The 27502-nt window shown below is 43.1% G+C and overlaps 1 protein-coding gene across 1 annotated transcript; it reads left to right on the top strand.

The window, feature by feature from the left end:
- Positions 1-218: 218 nt before the first annotated feature.
- LOC126199536 (myrosinase 1-like) lies at positions 219-24260 on the top strand. The gene is made up of 11 exons (XM_049936457.1): positions 219-378; positions 4336-4469; positions 9959-10093; positions 10187-10309; positions 11292-11475; positions 13931-14025; positions 17660-17807; positions 20842-20990; positions 23170-23304; positions 23737-23843; positions 24134-24260. The coding sequence occupies exons 1-11, from the start codon at positions 219-221 to the stop codon at positions 24258-24260; spliced, it is 1497 nt and encodes a 498-aa protein (XP_049792414.1).
- The last annotated feature ends 3242 nt before the right edge of the window (positions 24261-27502 follow it).

The raw sequence follows: 27502 nt of genomic DNA, 5'->3' as shown, positions 1-27502 counted from the left end.
TTAAAGTTCGAGCTCATCAAACAGGCATCTCGTGCCACAATGACGGACTACAAACAAGATGATACGAAGGTCACACCCACGCCCATCTAAAAATTTCTCTAAGCCTTTAATCGACAATGTGTGTGCTCCAGCCTCACTGAAAACACATCTTGCGGTTAGATTAGGCAGATACGCAGAGTATAAAACCGTACATGCACAGGCAGACTGCAGCGGTGAAGATGAGGTCCTCCGTGTGCTTGCTCTTTCTTTTGGCAGCCGGTGTCCTGGGTCGCCCGGGAAGACCTGGAGCACGAGGACCTCCCAACAAATTCCCCAAGGACTTCATCTTCGCAGCTGCCACCGCGTCCTACCAGGTGGAGGGCGCCTGGAATGAAGGCGGTAAGAACTCTTTGTCTTCGCGCCTGAAACATTCGGTATTACCTACGCTTAAGCACCAGCATGTCCTTGTGTGTTAAAAGACAGAAATGCCGTGGAAGACCTTTCTCATGTGCAATTTGTCAAGGTGATAGTTTTTCTCAGTAAGACATTTTAAGTACATGAATATTGCGAAGTTCATGGAGACATTGATCTGAATCAACACCTGCAGACATTTGGTGGCAATAGTAGCTACTCCAGATATAAAATTTCTTACTAAAAAAAATAGACAAATCAAAAAGCACGATCGATTTCGCGCACGTACAACGACAGAGGTTATTCATGCGAATTACATGTCATATGAAATGGCTGTTTATGAGGCAGAAACTGGTGTAATTGTTTAATATCTACCGGGGCCAAGTTCTTTGATAGCCGCACGGACTTCCATTGGATGGGACATTGTAATGTATAGTATATGTAAAGTATATAGGACAATGTTTGTTTCGTTAGTCGAGTATAACCTTGGGTGTAAGGTACACATGATGCAAAAATAAAACTGAATAACTGCCTTAAATGAAGGAAGCAGGGAAGTCAACGGGCAAATTATTACAAACTACAAGCTGTTTCAAAAGATGCATCTTATTTCACAACACTGCATCTTTCATGTGAATGAAGGCTGAAACTTGGGGTCAATTTAAACTTTCGCATCGAAAGTAAAAGTTCACTTTGGCGCCAGCTGTAAGGTGCCAGTTCATGTCGTGTCGTTACCGGCAGGGGTCACTGTGGTGCAGCTATCTAGTTCGCTCGCTCGTTTGTTGCACAATTTGTGTTGAGTCGCGATGACGATAACACGGCAACAAAAGTAGTTTTGCCTCCTAGGTCGCATGATCTCAAGATTTGCGACTTTTTTGTGGAGAGTTGTGAAAGACGCCGCTTATGTGCCACCCTTTCGGCAGCTTTGGGCGTATTACGACGCCGCACAGCAACAGCAGTGAACGCAGTAACTTCAGACATGGGAATAGTTTGACTATTGCCTTAATTTTTGACGGATTAACCGACAGTGGTAAATAAAACGGTCTAGACGGAACTCCGGGCAGAACTGATGTATGCTGAACGTGAGGTAAAGGAACAAACAGCCCTTTTTCTGTCTTTGGTGTGAAACTCGTCTTGCTCTGGAACAGAAATTGCTATCTAAAGCCAGTGCTGGACATTCTGGACCTGTTGGAGAACGAATAGTCCGGACGGTACAGTTTTTCTTTTCTTTCTTTTGCTTGTGCCTTTTTCCCACAATGACGCAGGGTCGGCAAGGTTAAACGGATTTGGCAAGGTTAATTTAAGGGGTGGCCGGATGCCCTTCCTGCCGCCACACCGTACCCCCTGGGACGGAATTAGTATACCCCAATTGTCTGTGTCTAGTGTAATCCATGGAATAGTGCGAATGTGTTCAGATGCCTGCGAGCCGTGCAGCTGAGGCGGGACGTGGGGACCAGCCCAGTATTCACCTAGCGGGATGTGGAAAACCGCCTAAAAACCACATCCAGGCTGGCCGGCACACCGGCCTTCGTCGTTAAGCCGCTGGGCGGATTTGATCCGGAGCTGGCGCGCCTACCCGAGTCCAGGAAGCAGCGCATTAGCGCTCTCGGCTAACCTTGCGGGTTCAGTCCTATCGTACCGATATTGGAAGCAGAGTTTCTCGCATGAGACGTTTACTCATTCACACAAGAAAACTGCTTCATTTAAAGAGGGTGAAGGAAGATATGCTGACAACTGACCATGAAAGACTGGAAACTTCTTTTGACGAATATATTTTCTGCTGGTATATGATGGATGCACGGCATCATGTTTATCACGAACGATAGAAAGCCTTTTGGAGTAACTTCGTAGGCCACTAATGCTGCAAGCTCCGGGAGACCATCCCATGTTTTAATGACGTGGAATTAGTTCACTGGTCCAGGCAACTAGATCGAAGAGTCAGAACGGCTCCATCGAACTGCAGGACATTAAAGTTCCGCAGAATTCCTTGTCAGATTAACGATGATAGTAACATTACCAAACTTGTCATCCAAGATGCTGATTGTCGAGTCTGTCTAAATCTCTGGCTAATTGCTGCGAGGAACATTCGAGAGTAATGAAGTGGCAGGACTGCTACATAAACTTACAACCTATGTGAAAACCTTCCGTAGGACCTGAAACAACATCAGAGTCGATATTCACTTAACGTGCCAAACGACGAGTTTTTGCGGGGTGCTGTCTTCACATCCAAACACTTCGGGAGTGCCTACCACAGCGAATCACAGAAAAGCAAATAAGTCGCCAGGTTTTGATGGAATCCCAATTTGAGGTTACAAAGAGTACTCTGCAGCATTGGCCCCATACTTAGTCTGGATTTACTGAGAATCTCTCGCCCAGCTCAAAGTTCCAAGTTATTAGAAAAAAGCGCAGGTGACTAGTGTATATAAGAAGGGTAAAAGATTGGACCTGCAAAATTACAGAGCAATATCTTTTACATCGGTCTGTTGCAGAATCCTTGAACATATTCTCTGTTTGAACACAATAAATTTCCTTGAGAGGGAAAAGCTTCTGTCAACAAAACAGCACGATTTTAGAAAGCATCATTCGCGCGAAACTCAGCTTGCCCTTTTCTCAAATGAGATCTTGTGAAACATGGACGATGGGCAACATGCGGATTCCATATTCCTACATTTCCGTAAATCATTTCTCACAAGCATACGAAACAGGTTGCGAGGTATGTGAACGGCTTGAAGACTTCTTTAGTGGCAGAACCCAGTATGTTGTCCTCGACGTCGAGCGTTCATCAGAGACAAGGATATCGTTATGAGTGCCCCAGGGAAGTGTAATAGGACCGCTGTTATTTTCTGTATGCACAAATGATCTGGCGGACAGGGTAAGCAGCAGCCTGTCGCTGTTTTCTGGTGATACTGTGGTGCAAGGGAAGGTGTCGTCGTTGACTGACTGTAGGAGGATACAAGATAACTTAGATAAAATTTCTAGTTGGTTTGATGAATGACAGATGTCTCTAAATGGAGAAAAACGTAATTTAATGCCAATGAAACCCAAAAACAAATCAGTAATATTAGAATACTGTATTAGTAGTGTGTTGCTCGACACAGTCACATCGATTAAATATGCAGGCATAAAGTTGCAGAGCAGTAGGAAATGGAATGAGCATGGTAAGGAATGTAGTAGGCAAGCGAATGGTCGACTTCGGTTTATTGGTAGAATTTTCACAAAGTGTGATTCATCTGTAAAGGAGACCACATATAGGACATTCGTGCGATCCATTGTTGAGTACTGTTCGAGTGTTTGAAAGGCACACCAGGTCCGATTAAAGGAAGACGTGGAAACAATTCAGAGTCTGGCTGCTAGATTTATTACCGGTAGGTTCTATCAACACGTAAGTATTATGGAGATACTTCGGGACTCAAATGTGATTCACTGCAGGGAAAGCGATGTTCTTTCCGAGGAGCACTATTGAGAAAATTTAGAGTACCGGCATTTGGAGCTGACTGCAGAACGATTCTGTTGCCGCCAACGTGCATTTCGCGTAAGGACCACGAAGATAGGATCAGAGAGCTTAAGGCTCGTACAGAGGCATATAGATAGTCGTTTTTCCCTCACACTATTGGCGAATGGAACACTAAAGGAAATGACTAGTTGTGGTACAGGGTACACTCCGCCACGCACTATACGGCAGCTTGCGGACTATGCATGAGCTGTAGCATATATTTCATCCACCCATACTCCTCCAAACGAATTCTTTAAATAAAACCAAATAGCGTTCTCATTATAAACATTTTATGATATGTTTTTTCTAACCGCTAGTATCCTGAGATACATGAGCGAAGAATCTGTGCAGAGTGATATTCAATGTAAGTTGGTGGCTGGAGAACAAAATAATTACCCTCATTTAATAGTTCTTCTTTGTACAATGTTTTAACTGTTGATCAATATGTGTTGCAGGAAAGGGTGAGGGCATTTTCGACCGTATGTTCCACACAATTCCGAACATCACCACCGATGGCAGCAATGGCGACGTGGCGTGTGACTCCTACCACAAGTACGAGATAGACATACAGCTCGCCAAGGACATGAACGTGAGTGTTGTTCGCAGTTGTATTAATCTTAGAACATATTGGTGATCCTCTACAAAAGTATGATCTGTTTTAATGTCTAATGTGATTTTTGATTCATTATTTACCGATACACAACATAAGAGCGCCGTAACTTCAAAATTCGTAGGAGTCTGAAAACTGACGATGCTTGTAATGTGCTGCTTGAGATATCAACACTGATTTCAGTTTTCTAGATAAATTGAAAATCAAGAACATTATTCACTCGGTAGCCTTCAGTAATAGTAGTCTGATTAATTACATTGCTTGGCAATTGTTAAGGAATAACTGACACTTGCTAAGGAATAACTGGCAATTGCTATGGAGCAATCGGCAAATGCTGCGGAACACCCAGCCAATAATAGCAAAAGGAAATATGGAGGTCGGGATCGGTTAACTCCAGAGAAACCTGTTCACGAATATCCTGGATGCATTGGATAGTTCATGCATCAGGGTGTTTGACGAAGGTCGTCGTCGAACCTATTAGCGTGACATTCGGGCTTGTGGTACGACAACACGTCTTCGAGATATCATATGAGTGGACGAGCAGATGGAAGGCTCGAAGCTGATCGGGGTGTCACTACTACGGCCACAGTGATGGGAGCCTACAAATGTGTCATCTAGCAAGTAAAAAAGGCCGCTGAAGATGAAGATGCTATGCGAAAGCATGCCCGTGGTTGAAGGCGGACCACCACACCGAAAAAGGATCGATACGTAGCCCTAGAGGGCAAAAGAAAGAGACATCTCACTCTTAAGTAGATCGCTGCAGACCCTGCAGCCACTACCGCTGCCCGTGCCTCTACCCTGAACCATTTCGCGGCGATTAAATCAGGCTTCCCTCTATGATCGGAAGCCTGTTAAATGCATCTCACTACAGTCGTGCCACGGTCGGTCAAGAAAGCGTTCGCTGGTATAAGGAGCATGTTGGCTAGGGTCAGCAACAGAGGTCCGGAGTCATGTTATTCGATGAATCCTGTTTCTCTGTGGCAAGTGATTCTGACCACAGGTTAATGCGGAGAAAGAGGGGAACACGTTACACACCACAGAATGTTCATGAACGTCACTGGTATTGCCTAGGAGTTATGGTGTGTGCAGACGTTATGCACAATGACCGAACACCGCTGAGTAACAGCACAGCGGTAATGCAGGGAGACTATTCTAGATCATGTCCGTATGGTTACGGGAGTAGCAGGTCCTGACTTGCTCTTTACGGACGACAGTGCCCACTCTCACCAGACTGCTGAGGTGTCGGACACACTGGAAAGTCAAGATATTGAACTTAACGGATTTCTCTGTATACTCTCCTGGCCCAAACCCTATACCCCATGCCTGGTATGCTCTTGGAAGACATACTGCTCAACGAACACCGTCTCTCCTAAACGTGAAATACCTCAAAACCGCCTTGAGAGAGGGATGGAGCAGTATCTCCCAAGGACGCCTCAACACTTTTGTAGCCATTATGCGTAACAGGTGCAAAAAGTGCATTAATGGTCAAGGATGACATACTCCTCACTGAGTGTCCGATATCAGTCTCTATGTCGGTAGTCTGACCTGTGTCAAGCATAAACATTGTTTATATCTGTTACCCTGCTTTCTCTCCCTCCGTTACTGTGTTTCATGTCATCCATTATTGCCTATGGTTAACTAGTCTAGCTGTTCCTTAGAAATTATCAACCAGTGTATTTATCATACCTAAAGGAAAAACACTAAATAATTCATTGCATATGACTATTATGTGTCGTAATCGACGCCAGTATGACGTAATCATTAACCAAAGAAGTGAAAAGGATTTTAAGTCAATGTCGAGCATCAGGACACTTTCTGTATTGTATAAGGAATAACATGCGGAATACGATTCGTCATCAAATTCTCCGAATTTATTATCCTCAACTACAATTGCTTGGCTATGTATAATTTGATGAACGAAGCATTTCCTCTGGTACCATACTTAAGCTACAAGTCTACCATTCTACACTCCTGGAAATGGAAAAAAGAACACATTGACACCGGTGTGTCAGACCCACCATACTTGCTCCGGACACTGCGAGAGGGCTGTACAAGCAATGATCACACGCACGGCACAGCGGACACACCAGGAACCGCGGTGTTGGCCGTCGAATGGCGCTAGCTGCGCAACATTTGTGCACCGCCGCCGTCAGTGTCAGCCAGTTTGCCGTGGCATACGGAGCTCCATCGCAGTCTTTAACACTGGTAGCATGCCGCGACAGCGTGGACGTGAACCGTATGTGCAGTTGACGGACTTTGAGCGAGGGCGTATAGTGGGCATGCGGGAGGCCGGGTGGACGTACCGCCGAATTGCTCAACACGTGGGGCGTGAGGTCTCCACAGTACATCGATGTTGTCGCCAGTGGTCGGCGGAAGGTGCACGTGCCCGTCGACCTGGGACCGGACCGCAGCGACGCACGGATGCACGCCAAGACCGTAGGATCCTACGCAGTGCCGTAGGGGACCGCACCGCCACTTCCCAGCAAATTAGGGGCACTGTTGCTCCTGGGGTATCGGCGAGGACCATTCGCAACCGTCTCCATGAAGCTGGGCTACGGTCCCGCACACCGTTAGGCCGTCTTCCGCTCACGCCCCAACATCGTGCAGCCCGCCTCCAGTAGTGTCGCGACAGGCGTGAATGGAGGGACGAATGCAGACGTGTCGTCTTCAGCGATGAGAGTCGCTTCTGCCTTGGTGCCAATGATGGTCGTATGCGTGTTTGGCGCCGTGCAGGTGAGCGCCACAATCAGGACTGCATACGACCGAGGCACACAGGGCCAACACCCGGCATCATGGTGTGGGGAGCGATCTCCTACACTGGCCGTACACCACTGGTGATCGTCGAGGGGACACTGAATAGTGCACGGTACATCCAAACCGTCATCGAACCCATCGTTCTACCATTCCTAGACCGGCAAGGGAACTTGCTGTTCCAACAGGACAATGCACGTCCGCATGTATCCCGTGCCACCCAACGTGCTCTAGAAGGTGTAAGTCAACTACCCTGGCCAGCAAGATCTCCGGATCTGTCCCCCATTGAGCATGTTTGGGACTGGATGAAGCGTCGTCTCACGCGGTCTGCACGTCCAGCACGAACGCTGGTCCAACTGAGGCGCCAGGTGGAAATGGCATGGCAAGCCGTTCCACAGGACTACATCCAGCATCTCTACGATCGCCTCCATGGGAGAATAGCAGCCTGCATTGCTGCGAAAGGTGGATATACACTGTACTAGTGCCGACATTGTGCATGCTCTGTTGCCTGTGTCTATGTGCCTGCGGTTCTGTCAGTGTGATCATGTGATGTATCTGACCCCAGGAATGTGTCAATAAAGTTTCCCCTTCCTGGGACAATGAATTCTCGGTGTTCCTATTTCAATTTCCAGGAGTGTATATCATAGCCTTTTGTCAGTAAATACGCTGAGGCTTGCAGAAGTGTTACATAACTAAGAGGTGAGTGATCAGAGAGCCACGGCCTTGCGTCGGTTAAGCAGTACCGAGCGGATAGCTCAGCTGGCGGAGAGTAGCTCTCACTAGGAACAAAAGAAAAGAAATAACTTTCGCAGAAGTTTAGAAAAGTGTCGCTTGTTTCGTAATATCGTCATGTTCTGCGAGACACAAATGTAGAATTCAGTTAATTAACTTGTTCTTTGAGGGAATAATTCAGAAAAAGCATTTTTGTAGGATAGCTATAACTGAATGTAGCCCTCTCTTGAAACGTATGAAATACTCAAAAAATATGAAGGTATTTCTACTAAATGTTCGAAATTGCGAATCAAAACGTAATATACTTAATCGTTTAAAAATTACTATTGCGTTTAGAAGTGCTTATTCTATATTAATATCATGTTCTCTGTTAACAACATTTCATAATTATAAATCGTCGTTTCACACTCAGAGGAACGGAGGAAACAAAGAGTGTGTTAGCAGTTGTTGCGCGTGTGTTTGTGGGTGCTATAATCATAAGGGGCCGTCTGATTCTATGTTGAGAAAGTTTAATTTAATTATTTATGTACTTAGTTACGCTGATCGGTATACGGTCTTAAGGCCATCGCTCACATCCATTCATGCTTTCCTCCTGAGGTTCTCTTTCTAAACACTGAAGCCAGTAGTAGTCGTGTTCTATACATCTGAAAAATAATAGTAATGAAATACAAATAATAGTAATAATCGTAATGGTGATAATAATCAATATCATAACGTACGTAACTGATCGACGGAGGGTGGCGGAGAGCGCTAATGCGCTGCTTCCTGGACTCGGGTAGGTGCGCCGGCCCCAGATTTAATCTGCCCGGCGAATTAGCGGGGGCTGGTATGCCGAAAAGCCGGGATGTGGTTCTTAGGCGGTTTTACACATCCTGCTGGCTGAATACCGGGTTGTTTCCCACATTTCGCGTCAGTTACACGACTCGCAGGCATCTGAAAACGTTCGTACTATTCCACGGCTTCCACTGGATGCAGCCAGCTGGGGTACACTAATCTCGTCCTGAGGGGTACGAGGTGGCGGCAGGAAGGGCATCTGGCCGCCCTCTGCATTTAACACAGCCAAATCAATAGTAACACGGCTGACCCCACTTTGACGCAGGACAAAAACACCAAGGAAGACAGCAAGAAATAACTAATTATAAGGATCATATTAAAAGAGGCGAAAACACATTTTTAATATCGCAGCAGTTTGGCATCTGATACCAAATGGTTACTAACAAAGACCGTGACAACAATATGGGGAGAATAAGCTTAGTTAATTGATGGCAACGTCATAGTAATAGCGATAAAGGAAGGGGAAAGTTGAAGGAAGAGGAATGGTGAAAACAAAAACAGACAAGAAATAACGTGAATTTATAGGAAAAAGTAGCGAGGGGGTCGAATCGTCAATGCGGGACAAAAAATGTGGGGTAAAATTACATTCGTGGACAAAAAGAAGACTATTTAGTTATATCGACAGCGAATCTACATTAGTGCTAACAAGCTGAAATAAAGTTAACATATCATCAGTTCGAGGAATAGTTTGAACAACACAGTGCTTCATTAGGCATGGTCGTATGCCGATGCCTTCCTGCGACCTTCGAACTGACTTACACGGCCAGGTAACATTTAAAAACTTAAATTTAGTTTTGATTGCTGCACGATTTTCGATTATACGTAGGCTAGTGGCCACTTCCACATGCCTCTCCATACCGCATCCTGTATCCTGTGACGCGATTGGCAGAGGATGACACGGTGATCGGTCGGACACAATTGGCCCGTCCAAGGGCAGAACAGGGAGCTTAACCTTTACCTTGCTAGTCAGTTTGTTCTAGAAATTAAATGGAAATGACTCACAGATTATTTTAGCGCTATAAAAGGATACATCAGAAGTTTGGATTCCACAAAGTAAACTTAATGCTGAGTTCGTGAAAAATGAGTAGGGACAAAGTCAAACGTAATTTGAAATTCTAAGCGACTCTGTCAGCATTGTGTTTGTGCCGCAGGTGGACGCATACCGCTTCTCCGTATCGTGGCCCCGGGTTCTCCCCACAGGAGACGTCAACAACATCAATCCGGAGGGAATCGATTACTACAACAAGGTGATCGACGGCTTGATCGCCAAAGGCATCACTCCAGTGGTAAGAGCAACCTCAGAGATCCGGCTTCTGTTCCTTGACATTAGATCACTAATCAAAAGTGACGTCACACGGTGGTGTATATGTTTGTTGCAGGTGACGATGTTCCACTGGGACCTGCCACAGGCACTGCAAGACATCGGAGGTTGGCCAAACCCCAGGCTGGCAGACTACTTTGTCGAGTACGCCAGAGTGCTCTACGACAACTACGGTGACAGGGTAAGCGACAAAAGAGTGTTCTGGGTTTACAAAACCGACGTACAACTATGCATTTATCTTCTTATTCAATATTACGCTGGAATTAACAACTGCAATATAGGAAAAAAAGCATTTCCATCAACAGTTAGTCGTTCGAGACTAAAAATATGTAGCGTAATAGAAACGACGCTGTCTTGACTTAGAAAAACCAGAAGCAGAAAAAAGGTACGAGAGTTCTATTGCGATGAAATAGATGTATTGAAACTTGCAACCGTGATGGTACGTGGGAACACAGTCTTATGACTGTCTATAAATGTGCCTCTGACTGCAAAAATGATCCTCAATTTCGTTTATTGAGCCATGATCGATTTCGGTGCCACTATCACCACCTACAGATGCAGCTGTTCACATTAACAAACATTTTAATGTAGTAGCGCAATGGGCCACTGTTTTTCCTTCTGACTGTCCACAGAAAAAGTCATATATTCCGAGAACTGTCGCTGTCGCTTGTTCATTTAACGCTTCTTGCGTTTGTCTTATGCCATCCGGAATCTATATCACAGTGACGAAGTAACTTGATCAAACCTACGCTAACTCTAAAAACAACGCTGCGTGTTCTATACACACCACAAGGTGCACGCAACAGAGAAGTGCGTGCGCACAATGACGCTATTGTATGGAGTGTAATGTGGTACAATGCTACTTGTTACTGTGTACTGGCACACCACCTTCTGTCTCACGTGCACGCCACTGTATGGTCTCTGGATTTCTGGTTTCGTCCTCTAAACGTAGGTGATCTTAGTTCCATCTGCATGTGGCCCCATCTCACTGTCTGCGCTTAGTAGCGCGTCAGTTGCTCAACCAGTTGTTGGTTGCAGATATCAAACATTTATCGCTCTATCACATAATTAGACTGAGGTGATATCCAATGGATTAAAGTAAACGAACATAGGGTGAGAGCTATAGTCCTGTTTAATGAACTAACCACGTGTTGTGTGAGCAGGTGAAGTGGTGGCAGACGTTCAACGAGCCGGCCAGTTTCGTCTCGGGCTACTCTGGAGGCTTCCTTATCGCCCCGGGCATCAACTCGTCAGGCGTGGGAGACTACATGGCGGCCTACACCCTGCTCAAAGCACACGCTGGGGCCTACCGCCTCTACGACGAGAAGTACCGACAGACTCAGAAAGGTAAATATCGTTCGTCATTACGGCTCCGCTGACGAAGAGTGAAGCAATTGTGAGCCACGTGGTATCCAAACTTGAGCAACCATCTTTGGCGACCCGGTAAATGAAATTCTAAAATCTTTTAAGAAGATCTGTTTACTGTAAACGCAAGTCTCATATCACGCAAGTCATGTAGTGAGCGATCTCAACAAGTGAGGCCTACTAGGCTTGATTAGTACAGCTCGTCCCATTTACATTATACGAACCAAAGATCACAATTTGCCTTTAAGAGTCACTTCACACCCTGTACGTCACTGCGTCTACAACTAGGTATACACTAAGCACCTCATTGTATGCTGGGGAGTACTTCACATCAATATTAGCCTGTTCTTATTCTGTATATTTGCAGACTGAAGCGACGAATGAAAATTTGTACGAAGTTCGAGATTCGAACCCGGGCCTCCTGCTCACTAGAAAGGTGCGCTAACCACTACGCAACCGGGCACAGTGGCTTTGCACAACTACGTGGACTATCCTAGCACGCCTCCTCAATGCAAATTCCTATTCACGCCTCAATTCACTCGCTATTCTCCATAAACTCGAACAGCATTTAGAGGAATTTGGATTGAGGAGCGGGGCGTGATAGGGTAGTTCACGTAGTTGTGCAAACCCACTGTGCCACGTTGCGTAGTGATTAGCGCACCTGTCTAGTGAGCAGGAGACCGGGGTTCGAATCTCGGCCTTGGTACAAATTTCCATACATCGCTTCAGCATGTATACGTGCGATATAGATATTTGAGACCTGAAAAGGTTTCTGGAACCATACAGTCTCATTTGATCATTCCTATTCCATTTACATATGGTGTGGATGAAAATTGATTGTCTGTGTGCCACTATAAACTCTTATCGTTCTCTCACGATCGCTGTGCAGGATAAAATAGCATTGTTGCGCAATAAACCTCGATAACCAATGTTACAGAATGTAGTACTGTCAAAGAGTAATAGTAAGCTTATCTCCTAGCAATCAAAAAAGTCTCTCCCTAAAACTCTGTATCAGCTCCTAAATTTGTTGAATTCCTTTATTTTCTTTTTTTCCACGGAAGCTCAACAATGCCTTACTGAGCTTGATCTTCTGCAGAACACAAGCTGATAACCGCTGATGCAGAGGTCTATCTAAATATTTATCAGTTTAGTGCTAAAAGCAATCCAGTTTAGATGTTAAGACGACCGCTGACGTTCGCGTTGCAGTTCCACAAAGAGCAGTGTAGGTTTGTTAAAAATATAATTTTTATTAGGTATTAGTTCCAATTTTGTACGTTGTGCCGCACTCTGTGCCTGTAGATTAAAGACGCACTTTCTAACACTAATCGCTGTTGCAGTACAAATTCATGGTGCAACGAATCGTTGTGAGTCGTTACGCCCATATTCTGTTTATACACTCGTTCTGAGGTTAGCAAAATGTGGCGTCCCGGTAACCAGCAACGAGAGACGTTTAGATTAACGTCTGCAATGTAGAAGTAGTACAAAAATAGTAAATCGCGAATTGGTGAAAGGAAAGCAAATGGTTGGAAGGGGATAGTGGTTATTGCTTTGTCCATAATTAAAATTAATATTCCTGAGCATATTTGCTCTAATAAAATATTACATCTGACAGTAACAAACAGAAATCTAATTTACAATAACTTTGTATATTATCACATTGGCATTATCCCGTTGGATTTCCCAAACACAACGACTCATATGTAGTTCTCTTAAAAACTTAAGGATCTTGCTATCACATGACATGTTATATCAATACATTGCAGAAAACCCTGATTCGAGTGCAGCATTGTTCAGCTAGATATCAGATCAATGAGATACACACTGGATATACCTCACCACTGAGTGTGCAAGTTCTGTACGAAATGTCGAGTTTTACCAATACGCAAGACACTGCGCAGAGATTGCGCATGACATTTGCAGATAGAGATGATGACACATCTTATTTGGTTCGCCCCGACGGAATTCACAAATATTTGGTCCATACAATTTGTATAACTACGAATCAGTGTTACACTGTCTGATGATGTTGATGACTAATGGTTTATGTCACTAAACACCGTGGGCATCAACGCCCTGCTACAGGCCTCAACATTTCATAAAATTGTTTCATTTCGTCTATGAGAATAGTCCTCAGCGACCTTTAATGTGAATACGCTCTTGGCTTTTGAGAGAAGTTTGTGAATAGCTTTCAAACCATCTTTGACTTCCTCTGGGTGAAAATTGGGGACATGATATTCATTTCAGTTATCTTTGCTGTCCTACCTCTGCGTATTAAGTTCTCATACATTTCCTATCTTTCAAAACTGTTAAACATGCTACCAGTGCTTCCTACTTACATTAATTTGCTGAAACGTCGTCCACTTGTTAGTGCCTCGTGTGTTGTTTCTCTTAGCTATCGTACAGAGTGTATAACTGGCACGTATCTCTCTTATCACAGGAAAGGTCGGCATCACAATTAATAACATGTGGTATGAACCCGCCACCGACTCTGCAGCAGACATTGAGGCAGCAGAACGCAAGATGCAGTTCTACGTAAGTACCAGGAACTCTTATAACCTTTCCTGTATTACAATAAAGATGTTAGTGCCCTTTAGATGGAGGAGGAAGGCTCTGATTAACACGGTGTGCCATAACATTACTTAAACAACCAGCCTCCAACGTTAATTCCTGGCTAAATCTGAAGAACTGTTTCTTCAGCGTTTCATTCATTATGAGACAATGATCTTAGAACCATTCATGTGTTTTGCTTTTCTAATAGTGATCAGACAATGTTATGTCATCAGGTCCAAAATATACTGTACAAGACGAAATGCAACCCACTGAATGACTTTATTAACATTGTTTATAGTCCTTATAGTCACTAATCAACATACTAAGGAAAGCTACGCTCTATGACAAACAAGCTACGTACCATGAAGGAATTATCCAAACGGAACAAATGGAACGGAAATCGGTAGATGGGTTGTACACGTACAGACAAACAAATGATTGCAATTTCAGAAAAATTGAATGTTTTATTCAAGAGAAAGTGCTTCACAAATTGAATTCGTCACTAGCGCGTTGGTTTACTTCTGGGCCTTACGCAAGCAGTTATTCTGCTTGGGATTAATTGGCAGAGCTTCTGCTTGTCCTCCTGAGGGATATCGTGCCAAATTATGTCCAATTGTTGCGTTAGATCGTCAAAATCCTGAGGTGGTTGCAGGGTCCTGCCCATAATGCTCCAAATGTTTTCAACCTGGGAACATCCGGCGACCTTGGTGGCCAAGGCAGGGTTTGTCTAGACAAGACAAGCAGTAGAAACTCTCGCCGTGTACGGGTGGGTATGATTGAATTGTAAGCCCAGGATGTCGTGCCATGAAGGGCACCCAAACAGGGTATAGAATATCGTCGACGTACTGCTGAGCTGTAAGGATGCCACCCATCCAGCCATAGGGGTCCTGCTATGAAATGAAATGGGGCCCAAGACCATCACTCTTGGTTATCGAGCCTTATGGCGGGCGGCAGTCACGCCGGTATCCCACCACTGTCCTCGGTCTTTCCAGACACGTTTTCGGTACGGAATCTTATTCCTGGAGTAGAAGCGATGGGATGACGCACTGACTGTCAATCGCCATACGGCTTGACAATCAGGAGTGAAGGTCTGGGGTGCCATTTCATTTCAAAGCAGGACACATGTTGTTTTCATCCACGGCACCCTTATATCACAGCGGTACGTCGACAATATTTTACGCCCCGTAGAAAAATTTTGTAGCATTATGGGCAGTGCACTCCAAGCATCTCGGAATGTTGCGAATTTAACGCGCCAGTTGGACTGTATTTGGCATGATATCTCTTAGGGAGGACTTGCAAAAACTCTGTCAGTCAATGTATAAGGGCCGAAGGCAGACAATCGTGTTATTGACTTGCTCAATTTGGCAAGCACTTTCTCTTTCATAAATCATCCAATTTTTCTCAAATTTTAATCACTTGTTTGTCTGTACATGTATGTCACTTCTACAGATTTCCGTCCCATTCGGATAATTTCTTAGAGGTGTGGTTTTCTTATTTTTTTGCCCTTCTGTGTAAATATATGTTTTGGTCACTTACGTGAACAATTGCATCCGCACAATAAAGCTAGATTCTACACATACACAGAAAATATTGCGACTTTTTCTTCCATGTAAAAAAGTTATCGAATTTGTTAGAACGAATGTTCCCTTGGATTTAATTCAGTTCCATCGTCATTTCCGCTTCTTACTGTTCCAAACCAAAGGGATGTTCCCAGAATGAGATTTTCACTCTGCAGCGGATGTTAGTGATTTCAAGGATATAAATCTGTTGGGAGAACACGAACATCGAAGAAAAGGAATAGGAGTATTGGGGTTTAATGTCCCGTCGACGACAAACAAATAGTTCAAATGGCTCTGAGCACTATGGGACTTAACTTCTGAGCTCATCAGTCCCCTAGAACTTAGAACCACTTAGACCTAACTAATCTAAGGACATCACATACATCCACGCTGGAGGCAGGATTCGAATCTGCGACCGTAGCAGTCGCGCGGTTCCAGACTGTAGCGCCTAGAGCTGCTCGACCACGCTGGCCGGCCACTGCCATTCACTTCACAGTGGTTTGAGCTACAAATCAGGCTGTTACCACAACCTTTATTTACAATCACTGCCACTCAGATGGTTCAAATGTCTCTGAGCACTATGGAACTTAACTTCTGAGCTCATCAGTCCCCTAGAACTTAGAACTACTTAAACCTAACTAACCTAAGGACAAATTCGGGAAGGGGACGCATAGTGTAGGGAATCGGAAGGTTGGTTTTCAGTGGATCCAGCCTAGTATTTGCCTCAGTTAGTTTAGGAAAAAATCAGAAATTTTGAATATGGATGAGAAATACAATTTATTTCTATAAATCTGAATGGCTACATGAGAATTTGAACCAACGTACTGCCGAATGAAAGTACAGTGTCTCACTGTGCCTCCAAAAAGTTTCTTAACGCATCTTGCAGGTTTAGAAATGTATATAGATAAGTGCTTTTATTTATGAAGCAAAAGCTTCTTACAGAGCCTGCAGACCAGAAGTATAAATAGTTAAACGAACAACAAAGCACAATGCACATGTTGTCACAATGCTGTGCGTTAAATATGGCGCATATGTTACCAACGACGTAGGAAGACTTCGGCTTGCGCTACAAAATCAGGCTGTTACCACAAACTTTATTTACAATCACTACCATTCAGATGGTTCAAATGGCTCTGAGCACTATGGGACTTAACTTCTGAGCTCATGAGTCCCCTAGAACTTAGAACTACCTAGACCTAACTAATCTAAGGACATCACATACATCCACGCTGGAGGCAGGATTCGAACCTGCGACTCTAGCAGTCGCGCGGTTCCGGACTGTAGCGCCTAGAGCCGCTCGGTCACCCCGGCCGGCAACTGCCATTCACTTCACAGTGGTTTAATGAGTATAGATGCAGATGTAGATTTATGCGCATCTGTTGGCTTTACCTGCAAACAAATAAATCGTCACTTTCAAGTCTTACTTATGTGTATAGCTACCCTACAGGCCAGCGTTCACCATCCTTACGGACGTCACATGTCACATAGTGCAAAGATCAGGGGCGAAGTAAAAGTCTGTACAGTAATGGAGAACGCAACAGGACCGTGCCTGGAAAAGCACTGTGGTGTTCAAAGGAATCTTCATATTGATGACTGCTTTACTGTAGTCAACACCCACTTACAGCCTATTTCATTAACAGAGTTTGTCTGCAGCTGTATCACAGAAAATCCCAGAAGGGTCCAGAAGAACAGAAACTGTCGCAGATGATTCCAATTGATAAGTACTGCAAGCGAGCAGCTTGCTAGAAGGGTCGAATATAAGTCAACATGAGCTTAGCTGCACATGCCTTAATTTGCAGCATGTCACTACTGGACATGCCCATGTCGTCAATCATCTCCTAGGTTCCGCATTGACAGTGCGACCAACACTCAATTACTTTCAGTACTCTTTCCAAGACTAAAAGAAATTCCATTCGTTTTGCCAAAATCATTTTTCGCATTCCAAATATATGCAACTATTTAACTTATGATCATCTGAGACAGTATGCTTGGAAGAATTACTAGCTTAAGATTCTGCACTTTGGTAACTGATTTCACCTAAGGAATTTATGTTCCAGTCTGGCCTGTACAGTCACCCGATTTTCACGGCCGAGGGAGACTGGCCTGAGGTGGTGAAGCAGAGGATTGCGGCAAACAGTAAGGCTGCGGGCTACCCCAGGTCCCGACTAGTGGAGCTCACGCCGGAGGAGGTGGAATACATCAGGGGTGAGTAAACGAAACCAGCCACAGCCAGTGCGGTCTGCTGGGCTTGTTCGTGCTTGAATTCTATCCATTATAAAACGTTCTTCGAAAGTACTTTCAGGGTTTCAGATGACCACAGCATGAAAACATCAAGAAATACGAAATAACTTCTCGTATCAGCGGATATAGCTTGTCTCCAAGTTTCTACTGGTAATATGCGCCGTGCCATAGTTGGAGAGCGCACTACTATCGGCAGGTATTTCAGAATATGGCATGTAGTAGATTGATGGGTGCATTTCTTGTCGCTGAATCCGCTAAATGAAAGTCAGTTGTGACGTTCAGCGTCAGTTTCGCGCCAGATATCGTTTAAAATCTCCAACGGACAGAAGAATCCATGAAGGTACGACAGATTCCGGTAGACTAGCTGCTTATGTAGTGTGAAGGAAACAAACTGTCCAGGACTATCAGCAGAGACAGTGAGCAATTGTAGGAATCGTTCGTCAGGAGCCTTAAGAAATAGTCGACACATGCGAGCAGAGAACTGCAGATACCACAGTCAAATGTCACCTCAACCTATACAATCGTCTGCTTGTGAAACCATACTGGATTCACTTGCGTGCGCTGACTGCTCGGCAGAATGAGCTTCGTCCTGTATTTTGGAATGACTTGCAGTAACACAGAAATCGGTTTTCAGTGACGAAGCCACATTCCATGTATCCGGTAAGGTCAATTGTCATAACGTTCATGCTTTTGGCACAGGAAATACATAAAAAGATTATAGAACATATTCATGATTCACTTATACTTAACTTCTTGTACGCCAGATCCTCTTCAAAAGCTTTATGGACCATTTTTCTTTGCGGAGAAAATTGTGACTGGTTTGATGTACTTGGTCACACTGCAGTAATGGCTTATTCCACCGCTACAGCAAGACAGCGGAGACTTCATTTTGCAATATGATGGTTACCTCAGTGCCGAATTGCTTCAGCGTTGGATTGGTCATACTTCCTATCATAATGCTCTTCTTCTCCAGTGATCCCCACAGTCATCTGTCTTTGATTTATAATTGTGGTTTATGTAAAAGACAGTCTGTTCCTGCATGTGCCATCACTAAATCTGAATAAGTGACAACGAAAGATAATTAGTGCAGTCGCTGATATCGACCGTGACTTGTTGAGATCCAGATGTCAAGATTTTGGCTAAAGTATTGACATTTGCCACGTAGCAAGTAGTGCTTATACTCAGCACCTGTAATAAGTTAAAAACTTGGAGACATGCTCTTGTCACTGATATGTGTCTCTTTTCTGCATGTCTTGCAGTTTTCGTGCAGTCCCCTTCTGAAACCTCAGAGATACTTATCAATAATCCTATTGGAATGCCACACACAAATCACATTTCTACAGCTAGGAGTCATAGGGGACCGAGCTACTTACACTCAGGTAACACCTCATGGTTTTTTAATTCCTCACTCTTTTTCGTCAAACAGGAATGACTCTCACAATGGAACAGTACATTTCTTAATAAGAAACGTTAGGGAGCAATCATACCCAAACCGAAAGTTCTATCTTGATATTGCTCCCATGCACTTAGAAAATACTGTAAAGTTTTTCTGTATTTTACTTAGAGTACTCCACTGTTTCAGTTGTTTTGCAGGGCCAGACTTTTCTCAGGTATAAATGTTATGAATTAGGAATTAACATCATTTTATTCTTGGCAAAATATCGAAGTGGAAACAGGGTCAAAATGCAGAGAAATGTATTCTTTTGGACGACATGAAGCGATAATAGTATCTTGAGCTTCGCTGTTAATGAGCCTCTGTTGGATTCAGTTATGTTATACAAATGTCAGGAGATGAAAACATGGAGAGGCATGAAGTGACTGATGATGTAGGTACAGTTTGTATAACTTGAGCTTCATACTTTGATTCACTGATAATGCTGATAAGTCTTTGACCTGTCACTTCCAGAACTGATTAAGTGTATACAAAGAAAGGTGGAGTCTCAGCTTTATTTGATGTGCACATGAGTATGCGAGAAACTATTTAAAATCTCTACTAACAGAGCCTCACGGGAAAAGAGGTAATATCTCGCGAATATGTACAATGAGAATTCCAAGAACTAGTAACTGGGGTATGATCAAGAAACAGGCTCCGGCATTGGATGTTCCGTTCTCGTAGATACAATACAGATAAAAATTAGTCATATAACCGGTCATTGAATAGTGTACAAACAATCAAGCAACTAATGCTCTATCCGTAAATGGAACTAAGGATCTTCTGCATATTGCAGCTAAAGGACTAACGTTCCTATGCAGTGTACAGCTATTATCGCAGTGTAAAAACACATAACATGTTCTCTAAGAGTACCAAACAAGTACTGCCTGTTATCTTCATGAACTGACAGTGAATTTATCTTGTTTGTAATAGTTATCAGTCGCTTTTAAGATTTTGACCCACAAAAAATGAATGGGTGAATATATCAGGTATAAAAATTAGAAATAAACCACATCATTTCAAACTCATGTATGTGTCAGTATTGCAGGATTACACCATTCTACCTCACTTGTTACCATTCGGTGTTATAGAGTATTCTTTTGTTTTGTTTTCATTACTGCGAAATTTCTGCCCTGGAGCCGTTAACAAATGTTTGCAAATCTATAGCCCATAAAAAATAGATCTTCAGATAACACAATGATAAGAACGAAAATGTACAAAGACACTGGACTATAGCGACGTCTCGCGATAATACTTTACAAGCATTTGAAATTAGTTTCGCAATAGAAATTGCACGGGAATGAAAACAAGATAAACAGATATTTTAATTAATTTAATAACAGGTAGTGTGGTGATCTTGCCTTTCAGACTATTTTTGGTGACCGTGAACCTTGACGCAACTGAATATTTCGCGTTTTCTATCGATAAGAGAAAAATCTGTCAGCTTGTGCTATTTATGAAGTATTTTCTCGGTTCGTTTGTTGCATGGTTAAACAATCTTCTACATTTGTGAAAATGCTGTATCAGCTATAAGTACGTGTGTGACAGTGTACTGTCTTATTTCAGGCACGTCTGACTTCTACGGACTGAACCACTACACGGCCAACCCAGTATCAGACGGCTCCAGCGGCTACGACCCCTCCATGGAATTTGACGCGGGCGTCGTTATCGGGGAATACACGGACGCACCGCAGGGAGCATCCACCTGGCTCAGGGTTCGTAGCCTCGCTGTACAGGGAGTCACTCATTTCTGTCTGTCTTGTGCTTTATAGCTCTGCTCTGTGATACATTTACTGAAACCGAACGAGAGACTTGGAAGGTAGTACACTCAACGTCCTCGATTATTTGTTGTACAGTCTGCTTCAAAAATATGTTGACGAACTTTGGAGGCAAGTTCCTTACGGAAAAAGAAGAAGTTCGTATAATCATATGTGCGAAAATCCCTTGTTTTCGAGTTATTGATGGAAATCGACATTCACTGACTTTCCAGGTGCAATCTAACAACGGTACTTAGCTATGCAGCCGTTTGACTCATTGCAACCTAGATGGTGTTTTGTTGCCAGGGAGACTTGTTTACATTCGTCATTCGTCTGTCTTCAACGTGTCCATTGTTTGTATTTACTGGAAGTACCGAGTTATCTAAAATTGCTTCTTTCAAACATGACAGGATGTTTATTTCGTGAACGGCCACACATGATTTTTACATACAACCACACAAATATTACTAGGCACAAGGTCGCACATCTGCGTTAGACGGCTTTTCGAGAGCGAAGACAACTGAGTCATCCAGCCTCTAGTGCTGTGTATCGGTGCGTTGCCGAGTTCAGATCCTTAGCATCACAGGTTGTTAATCGAAAAAGACCACGTGTTCCTTATACGCTTGACAAGAAAAATCACATTCTATGGGCTATCGAAGAAGAGCCTGACATCAGCGCAAGACATGTGGCCCTGGCATGTCGTACACCTCCAAGGTCAACATGGAAGATTCTTCACGAACGACTCACGTATCCGTACTATCTTCAACTTCTGCAGGCCCTCACGCCTGTCGATGACGCACCACTGGAGAATATTTGCCAGTGGTATGTCGCACAAACTGCCAATCCATTGTTTGTCTCTTCAGTTTTGTTTATAAACGAGGCAACGTTTAGAGGACGTGAAACAACAAATTTCGGCGACCAAACCATATGGGACGATCTCAGTCCTCATGCTACAATACAGGCTAGATATCAACATCAGTTTAATTGGATGTGACTGTCTGGAAGGGTCATACGTTCTCCAAACATGTCTTACAAGATCTGTCTAAAGGGACTTTATTCAGGACACTCCAACACCTAATAAAAGATGTGACCCTGCAAACAAGAAGAAACATGTGGTTTATAAGTGACGTAGCTCCAGCACATTTAAGTCTCAGTGTAGGGGATGCACTGGCTGGTGTCTGCCATGACAGATGTACAGGTAGAACAGAACCAGTTCCATGGCCTCAACGTTCCTCCGACCTCAGTCCTTTGGATTATGATTTTTGGGGACGTCCTAAGCAATTGGCCTATGCAGCAGACCCCCCACAGATGCATAAAAATCTTCAATGACGTATCAAGGAAGGCTGAAAAACCCTTCGAAACCATCAGGCAGTATTTGTAATGGCGCGACAGTCTATGTTTTGACCAGTGCATGCGTATTTAGAAGCAAGAGGGGACGTTTCGAGCATTTATTGTGAGTTAGTGACTCGATGAGCTTCGATTACCTAAGCAGGAAGTGTTCATATATAACTTGAAAACGGATTTTCGGACAAAAGTTGATGTGAATTTTTTTCTTATATTGGTGAAAGGGACCTGTGTGAAAGTTTGTGGAAGTATTTTTGAAACACCCTGTATATCCCAGTTTCCTATCATCTCTACAGTTCGTATATCCTACAGCTCCCTCTAGTACCATGGAAGCTACTCCCTGATATGTTAGCACATTTGCTATCGTCCTACCCTTTCTTCTAGTCAGTATTCTCCACATATTCCAGTACTTGTCAGTATCCCACAACCCATGATTCACTTCCATTCTACTCTGTACTCCATATGTAGACATTCAAAAAATTCTTCTCCAATCTGAGACCTATTTTGGATACCACTGGACTCCTTTTAGCGAAGAATTCCCTCTTGCCTGTGATAGCTCGCTTCTTACATCCTCCTTGCCTTGTCCGACAAGCGTTATGTGTCTTACAAGATGGCACAGTGTCTTCCCCCCGTCTATCACAAGTTTATCGCATGTCACATGTCTGCTACATGCAATATTCTGCAGTAGCTTCACGTTTTAAACAATGAAAGACAAGGCAAAGGGAAGCACCTGAACATTTCTACGATGTTATCCTTCATGCCAGCACGTCTAATTGCCACGTTACTCTTGCAGAGCACTCCTTGGGCCTTCCGCAAGCTGTTCAACTGGCTCGCCCAGCAGTACCCTGGCTACCCGATCTTCGTCATGGAGAACGGCTGGTCCGACACTGGAGAACTCGAGGACCAGGGCCGAATAGACTACTACACGGTGTGTACTCTGTTCATCTGTTTCGATGCAAAGGACATTATCAGAAACTTATGCTGTATTTCTTCAGTAGGTTGTCAGTGGGAATTTTTTGGAAAAGTAGAAAATCCATACACAGGTCACATTTTTTGAAAAATAGATGAAATTATTGCTGTTGCGTAGCATATAAGGAGACACTGTGGACACGTCACACTCACAAATATTTCTCAACAACATTTAAAAAAACAATTATCGTGTTATTTGTGAACATTGTAACAGAGCTCTCTGCAGTGGGACTTTGAAAATGTTGCACTACACCATCGCACCCATATTTACATGAAACAGATAAACAGTGTTGGATTCGTTTTTTCTGTAAACGTGGTTCCATCATCTTAACCATTACATATATTTCATAGCTTCTATTTATGAAAATATAGGTCCTTTTGTTGTTAACAGAGCTACTTGGCTGAGATGCTGAAGGCTATTAATGAAGACGGCGTCGACGTCATAGGCTACACAGCCTGGAGTCTCCTGGATAACTTTGAGTGGGGCACAGGATTCACGTAAGTAATTCTAGACAAACGTGATCAATTGCTTTCAAACATTGTTATTACTACTACGGGCTATGACGTTCTCGGAGTATCTCAATTAGATAGCATAAAAAATTTACTAATTCCAGGAGTACATATGCAAGATGTGTGTCTTGTAAACGTAACTGCTACGTGCATATCTGTTATTACACCCAATCATGTATATGTGACGTGATAACTAAAAAGATACCCTAATTGCAGCCATAAAATGCTTTCACTTCATGTGCAGCTTGTTTAAATATTATACTTTTCTGTTGTTTCAGGACAAGATTTGGACTTCACTATGTGGACTTTAATGATCCGGATCGCAAAAGGACGCCTAAGGCATCCAGCAAGGTCCTTGGACAGATCTTCAAAACGAAAACACTTCCAGCTAAATACCTGAAGTAATGCCTGAGAATGTGTACACTGTGGAAACAATAAAGAAACTGTGTTAATTACGCACATCATGTATTTTCTTCTCTATTACACCCACTTTCCATATATGACTTACGTAAAGAGTATCTTCGATCTCCACCTGAAGACGTAATTTCCCATAATCTGGAATCGTTTCTCTGGAATAAGGTTGAAAAATGAACTGTTTCTGGCTCAGAAAGTTCTGAGTTACAGTCCCATCAAACAAATTTTCTGAAGTTTTATCTGTTTTCCGTGAATTTCGAAACACTTAATACTTAAATACTTACTGTCGTAGCGTAATTTCTTGTTTCTAATAGGAAATGGTACACGCCTGGTCCATACAATCCTTACTCAACAACTTATTTTCTGGTATAGTGTAGATCAGTTCTAGATCGATACAAATATCTTTCTCCAGATTTGTTACAACAGTAACGAATCATCGTTGTTGGAGTTCGGGGTTAAAAATTTCCCCCATTACTTTCAGGTCAATAATGAAAACTATAGGCAGACAGAATATTGTTCATAATCTTTTCTTCGTCTTGATTATTGGGAAGATTTAATTGTACACAAGTCATCTGTCGGATATTCTTATTGCCCTTGCAGGCAAACTGTAAAACGTTATTTGAAACGCTCCTGAAAAGCAGAGGCGCTCAAATAATACTATGTACAGAAAGCTGGTTAAATCCTACAGTTGATAGCAGTGAAATTATAGGGAAAATTTAAGTGTATATCAAAAGGATAGGCTAATATAAAATGGAGGTGGTGTATTTGTCGCAGTAGACAAGTCACTCAGAACCACCGAGACAGAAATTGAAGCTGCATGAGAGATTTCCTGAGCAACACTCAGTATCACAAAGTGAGCACAAAATATTAATTGGTTCCTTCTATCGACCACCATACTCACCTCCTGAAATAACAAGACACGTCAATTCGCTTGTAATTTTGTTCCCCAATCATGCAGTAATCATCGGAGGGGACTTTAATCACCCAAATTACAATTAAGATAATTACAATTTTATTAATGGTGGGTGAGACAAGGTATTATGGGGATAATTAATAAATGCCTTCTCTGAGAACAATTTGGAACAGACATTTCGGAACCCTCTCATGGTGAAAATAGTTTAGATCTAATGGGAACAACTAGACCTGATCTCTTTGTGGAGGCCATATCGAAACTGGCGTCAGTGAGTATGAAACGGTTGTGCTACCCATGGTTACCGAAGTACAAAGAACAACTAAAATAAGTAGGAAGACATATACGTTCAGTAAGCTAGATAAATATGCAGTAGTGTCATTTCTCAATGTAGAACTTGAAACTTTTAGTACAGGACAGGATCATGTAGAGGAGCCAAAAGGAATGGTTGACCATGCAGTGGGTAGCTCGTAATAGGAGAGACCCTCCGTGGTGTACTCATACAGTCACTGTAAAGAAACTTTTAGACAACAACATAATAGGTTAAAACAAAGCATAGGGTTACACACAGAAAGACGCTAAAAGAAACGAGATTGACTGTCGAGAGAGCAATACGTGTAGCCCTCAATAATTATCGCAGCAGAATACTGCCCAAAGATCTTTCACAAAACCGAAAGAAATTCTGGTCGTATATAAAGGTTGTTAGTGGCACCAAAATTATTTTCCAGTCATTCATAGATGATATGAAACTGAGAGTAGCAAAGCCAAAGGTGTAATACTTAACTCCGTTTTCAAATGCTGCTTTACAAAGGAAAATCCCAGAGAACCGCTCCAATTTAATCCTCGTACCGCCGAAAAAGATGAGTCAAATAGATATTAGTGTCAGTGGCGTGGAGAAGCAGGTCCAATCGTTAAAACTGACCAAAACTCCAGGACCCGATGGAATCCCCATAAGTTTCTATACTGGATTTTTGGCCGTATCGGGCCCTCTTTTAACTACAATCTATCGTAGGTCCCTCGAAAAAACAACCGTGCCCAGTAATTGGAAGAAAGCACGGATCAAACCCATTTACATGAAGAGTAGTAGAAGTGAGAAGGGAGGATGCAGCCAGTTATCTTGCATGGAGAGCCATCGACAGTTGACTTCGGCTGTTCCCCAGGGAAGTGGGCCGGGACCCTTGCTGTTCATTTTGTACACTGATGACGTTGCAGACAATATAAATAGTAACCTCAAGCATTTTGCAAATGATGCAGTAGTCTATGATTAAGCACTCTCTGAAGGAAGCTGCCCAAACATTCAGTCAGATATTGATAAAATTTTAAAGTGGTGTAAAAATTTGGCAGCTTGCCGTAAAAGTATGAACTTCAGAAAACGGAACAGCGTAGTGTGTTATGACCATAGTATAAGCGAGCCATGGTTGGAATTAGTCAATTCATACCAAGATGTGGATGTAACACTCTGTAGGGACATGAAATGGAATGATCACATAGGTTCAGTCGTTAGTAAAGCAGGTTGTAGCTTTAGTGTATCGGTGGAATACTGGGAAAAAGCAAGCAGTCTACAAAAGAGGTAGCTTACAGATCGCTCGTGCGACCCATCCTAGAAAATTGCTCAAGTTTGTGGAACCCGCACCAAGTCGACTAAGAGTTGATATTGAGAGTATACAGAAAATGGCAGTATGAATGGCCACAGGTTTGTTTGGCCCATGCGAGAGTGTCACAGAGATACTGAAGAAACTGTACTGTCATACGTCTGAAAATAGACGTAAACTATCCCGAGTAAGTCTGTTCGTGAAATTTCAAGAACTGGCTTTAAATGAAGACTCTGGGAAAATACTACATCCCCCGACACATTTCTACGGTAGGGATCATGAGGATAAGATTGGGTTAATTACGGCACGCACGGAGGCATTTAAACAGTCATTCTTCCGCGCTCCATATGTGAATGGAACGGAAAGAAACACTGATAATTAGTGCTGTGGGAGGTCCCCCTGCGATGCAGTTCACAGTGGTTAGAAAATTATAGATGTAGATGTAGATTAAACATAACAGTAGTTTACATCACTGTGAAGCAATTTGTACAGAGTACAGTGGAGCACATTGTAAATACTGTTTTTCGGTATTTATTAAACTGTCTTCCACGGATTCGAATCGACCATTCTGTTGTTGTTTATTGTAGTCTACAGTCTGACGATCACACACTTTTTTAACCAAGAAAGACGTAAAATTTTTCCTTTAGCTACATGTCTGGACACTTTATAAAATTGATAAAGCAGTTACGAGAGCTGTAGTGAACAAAGATATTGGTGATATGGCCTTTAAA

This window comes from Schistocerca nitens, chromosome 8 (assembly GCF_023898315.1).
Source record: "Schistocerca nitens isolate TAMUIC-IGC-003100 chromosome 8, iqSchNite1.1, whole genome shotgun sequence".
Taxonomy (NCBI): domain Eukaryota; kingdom Metazoa; phylum Arthropoda; class Insecta; order Orthoptera; family Acrididae; genus Schistocerca; species Schistocerca nitens.
This window is presented reverse-complemented; position numbering and strand designations above follow the sequence as displayed.

Excerpts from the sequence above, each read along its gene's own strand:
- LOC126199536 (XM_049936457.1), top strand. The coding sequence starts at position 219 with ATGAGGTCCTCCGTGTGCTTGCTCTTTCTTTTGGCAGCCGGTGTCCTG. Across the intron at positions 379-4,335 it reads GGGCGCCTGGAATGAAGGCG|GAAAGGGTGAGGGCATTTTC; the intron begins GTAAGAACTCTT and ends TATGTGTTGCAG. Across the intron at positions 14,026-17,659 it reads AACGCAAGATGCAGTTCTAC|TCTGGCCTGTACAGTCACCC; the intron begins GTAAGTACCAGG and ends TTTATGTTCCAG.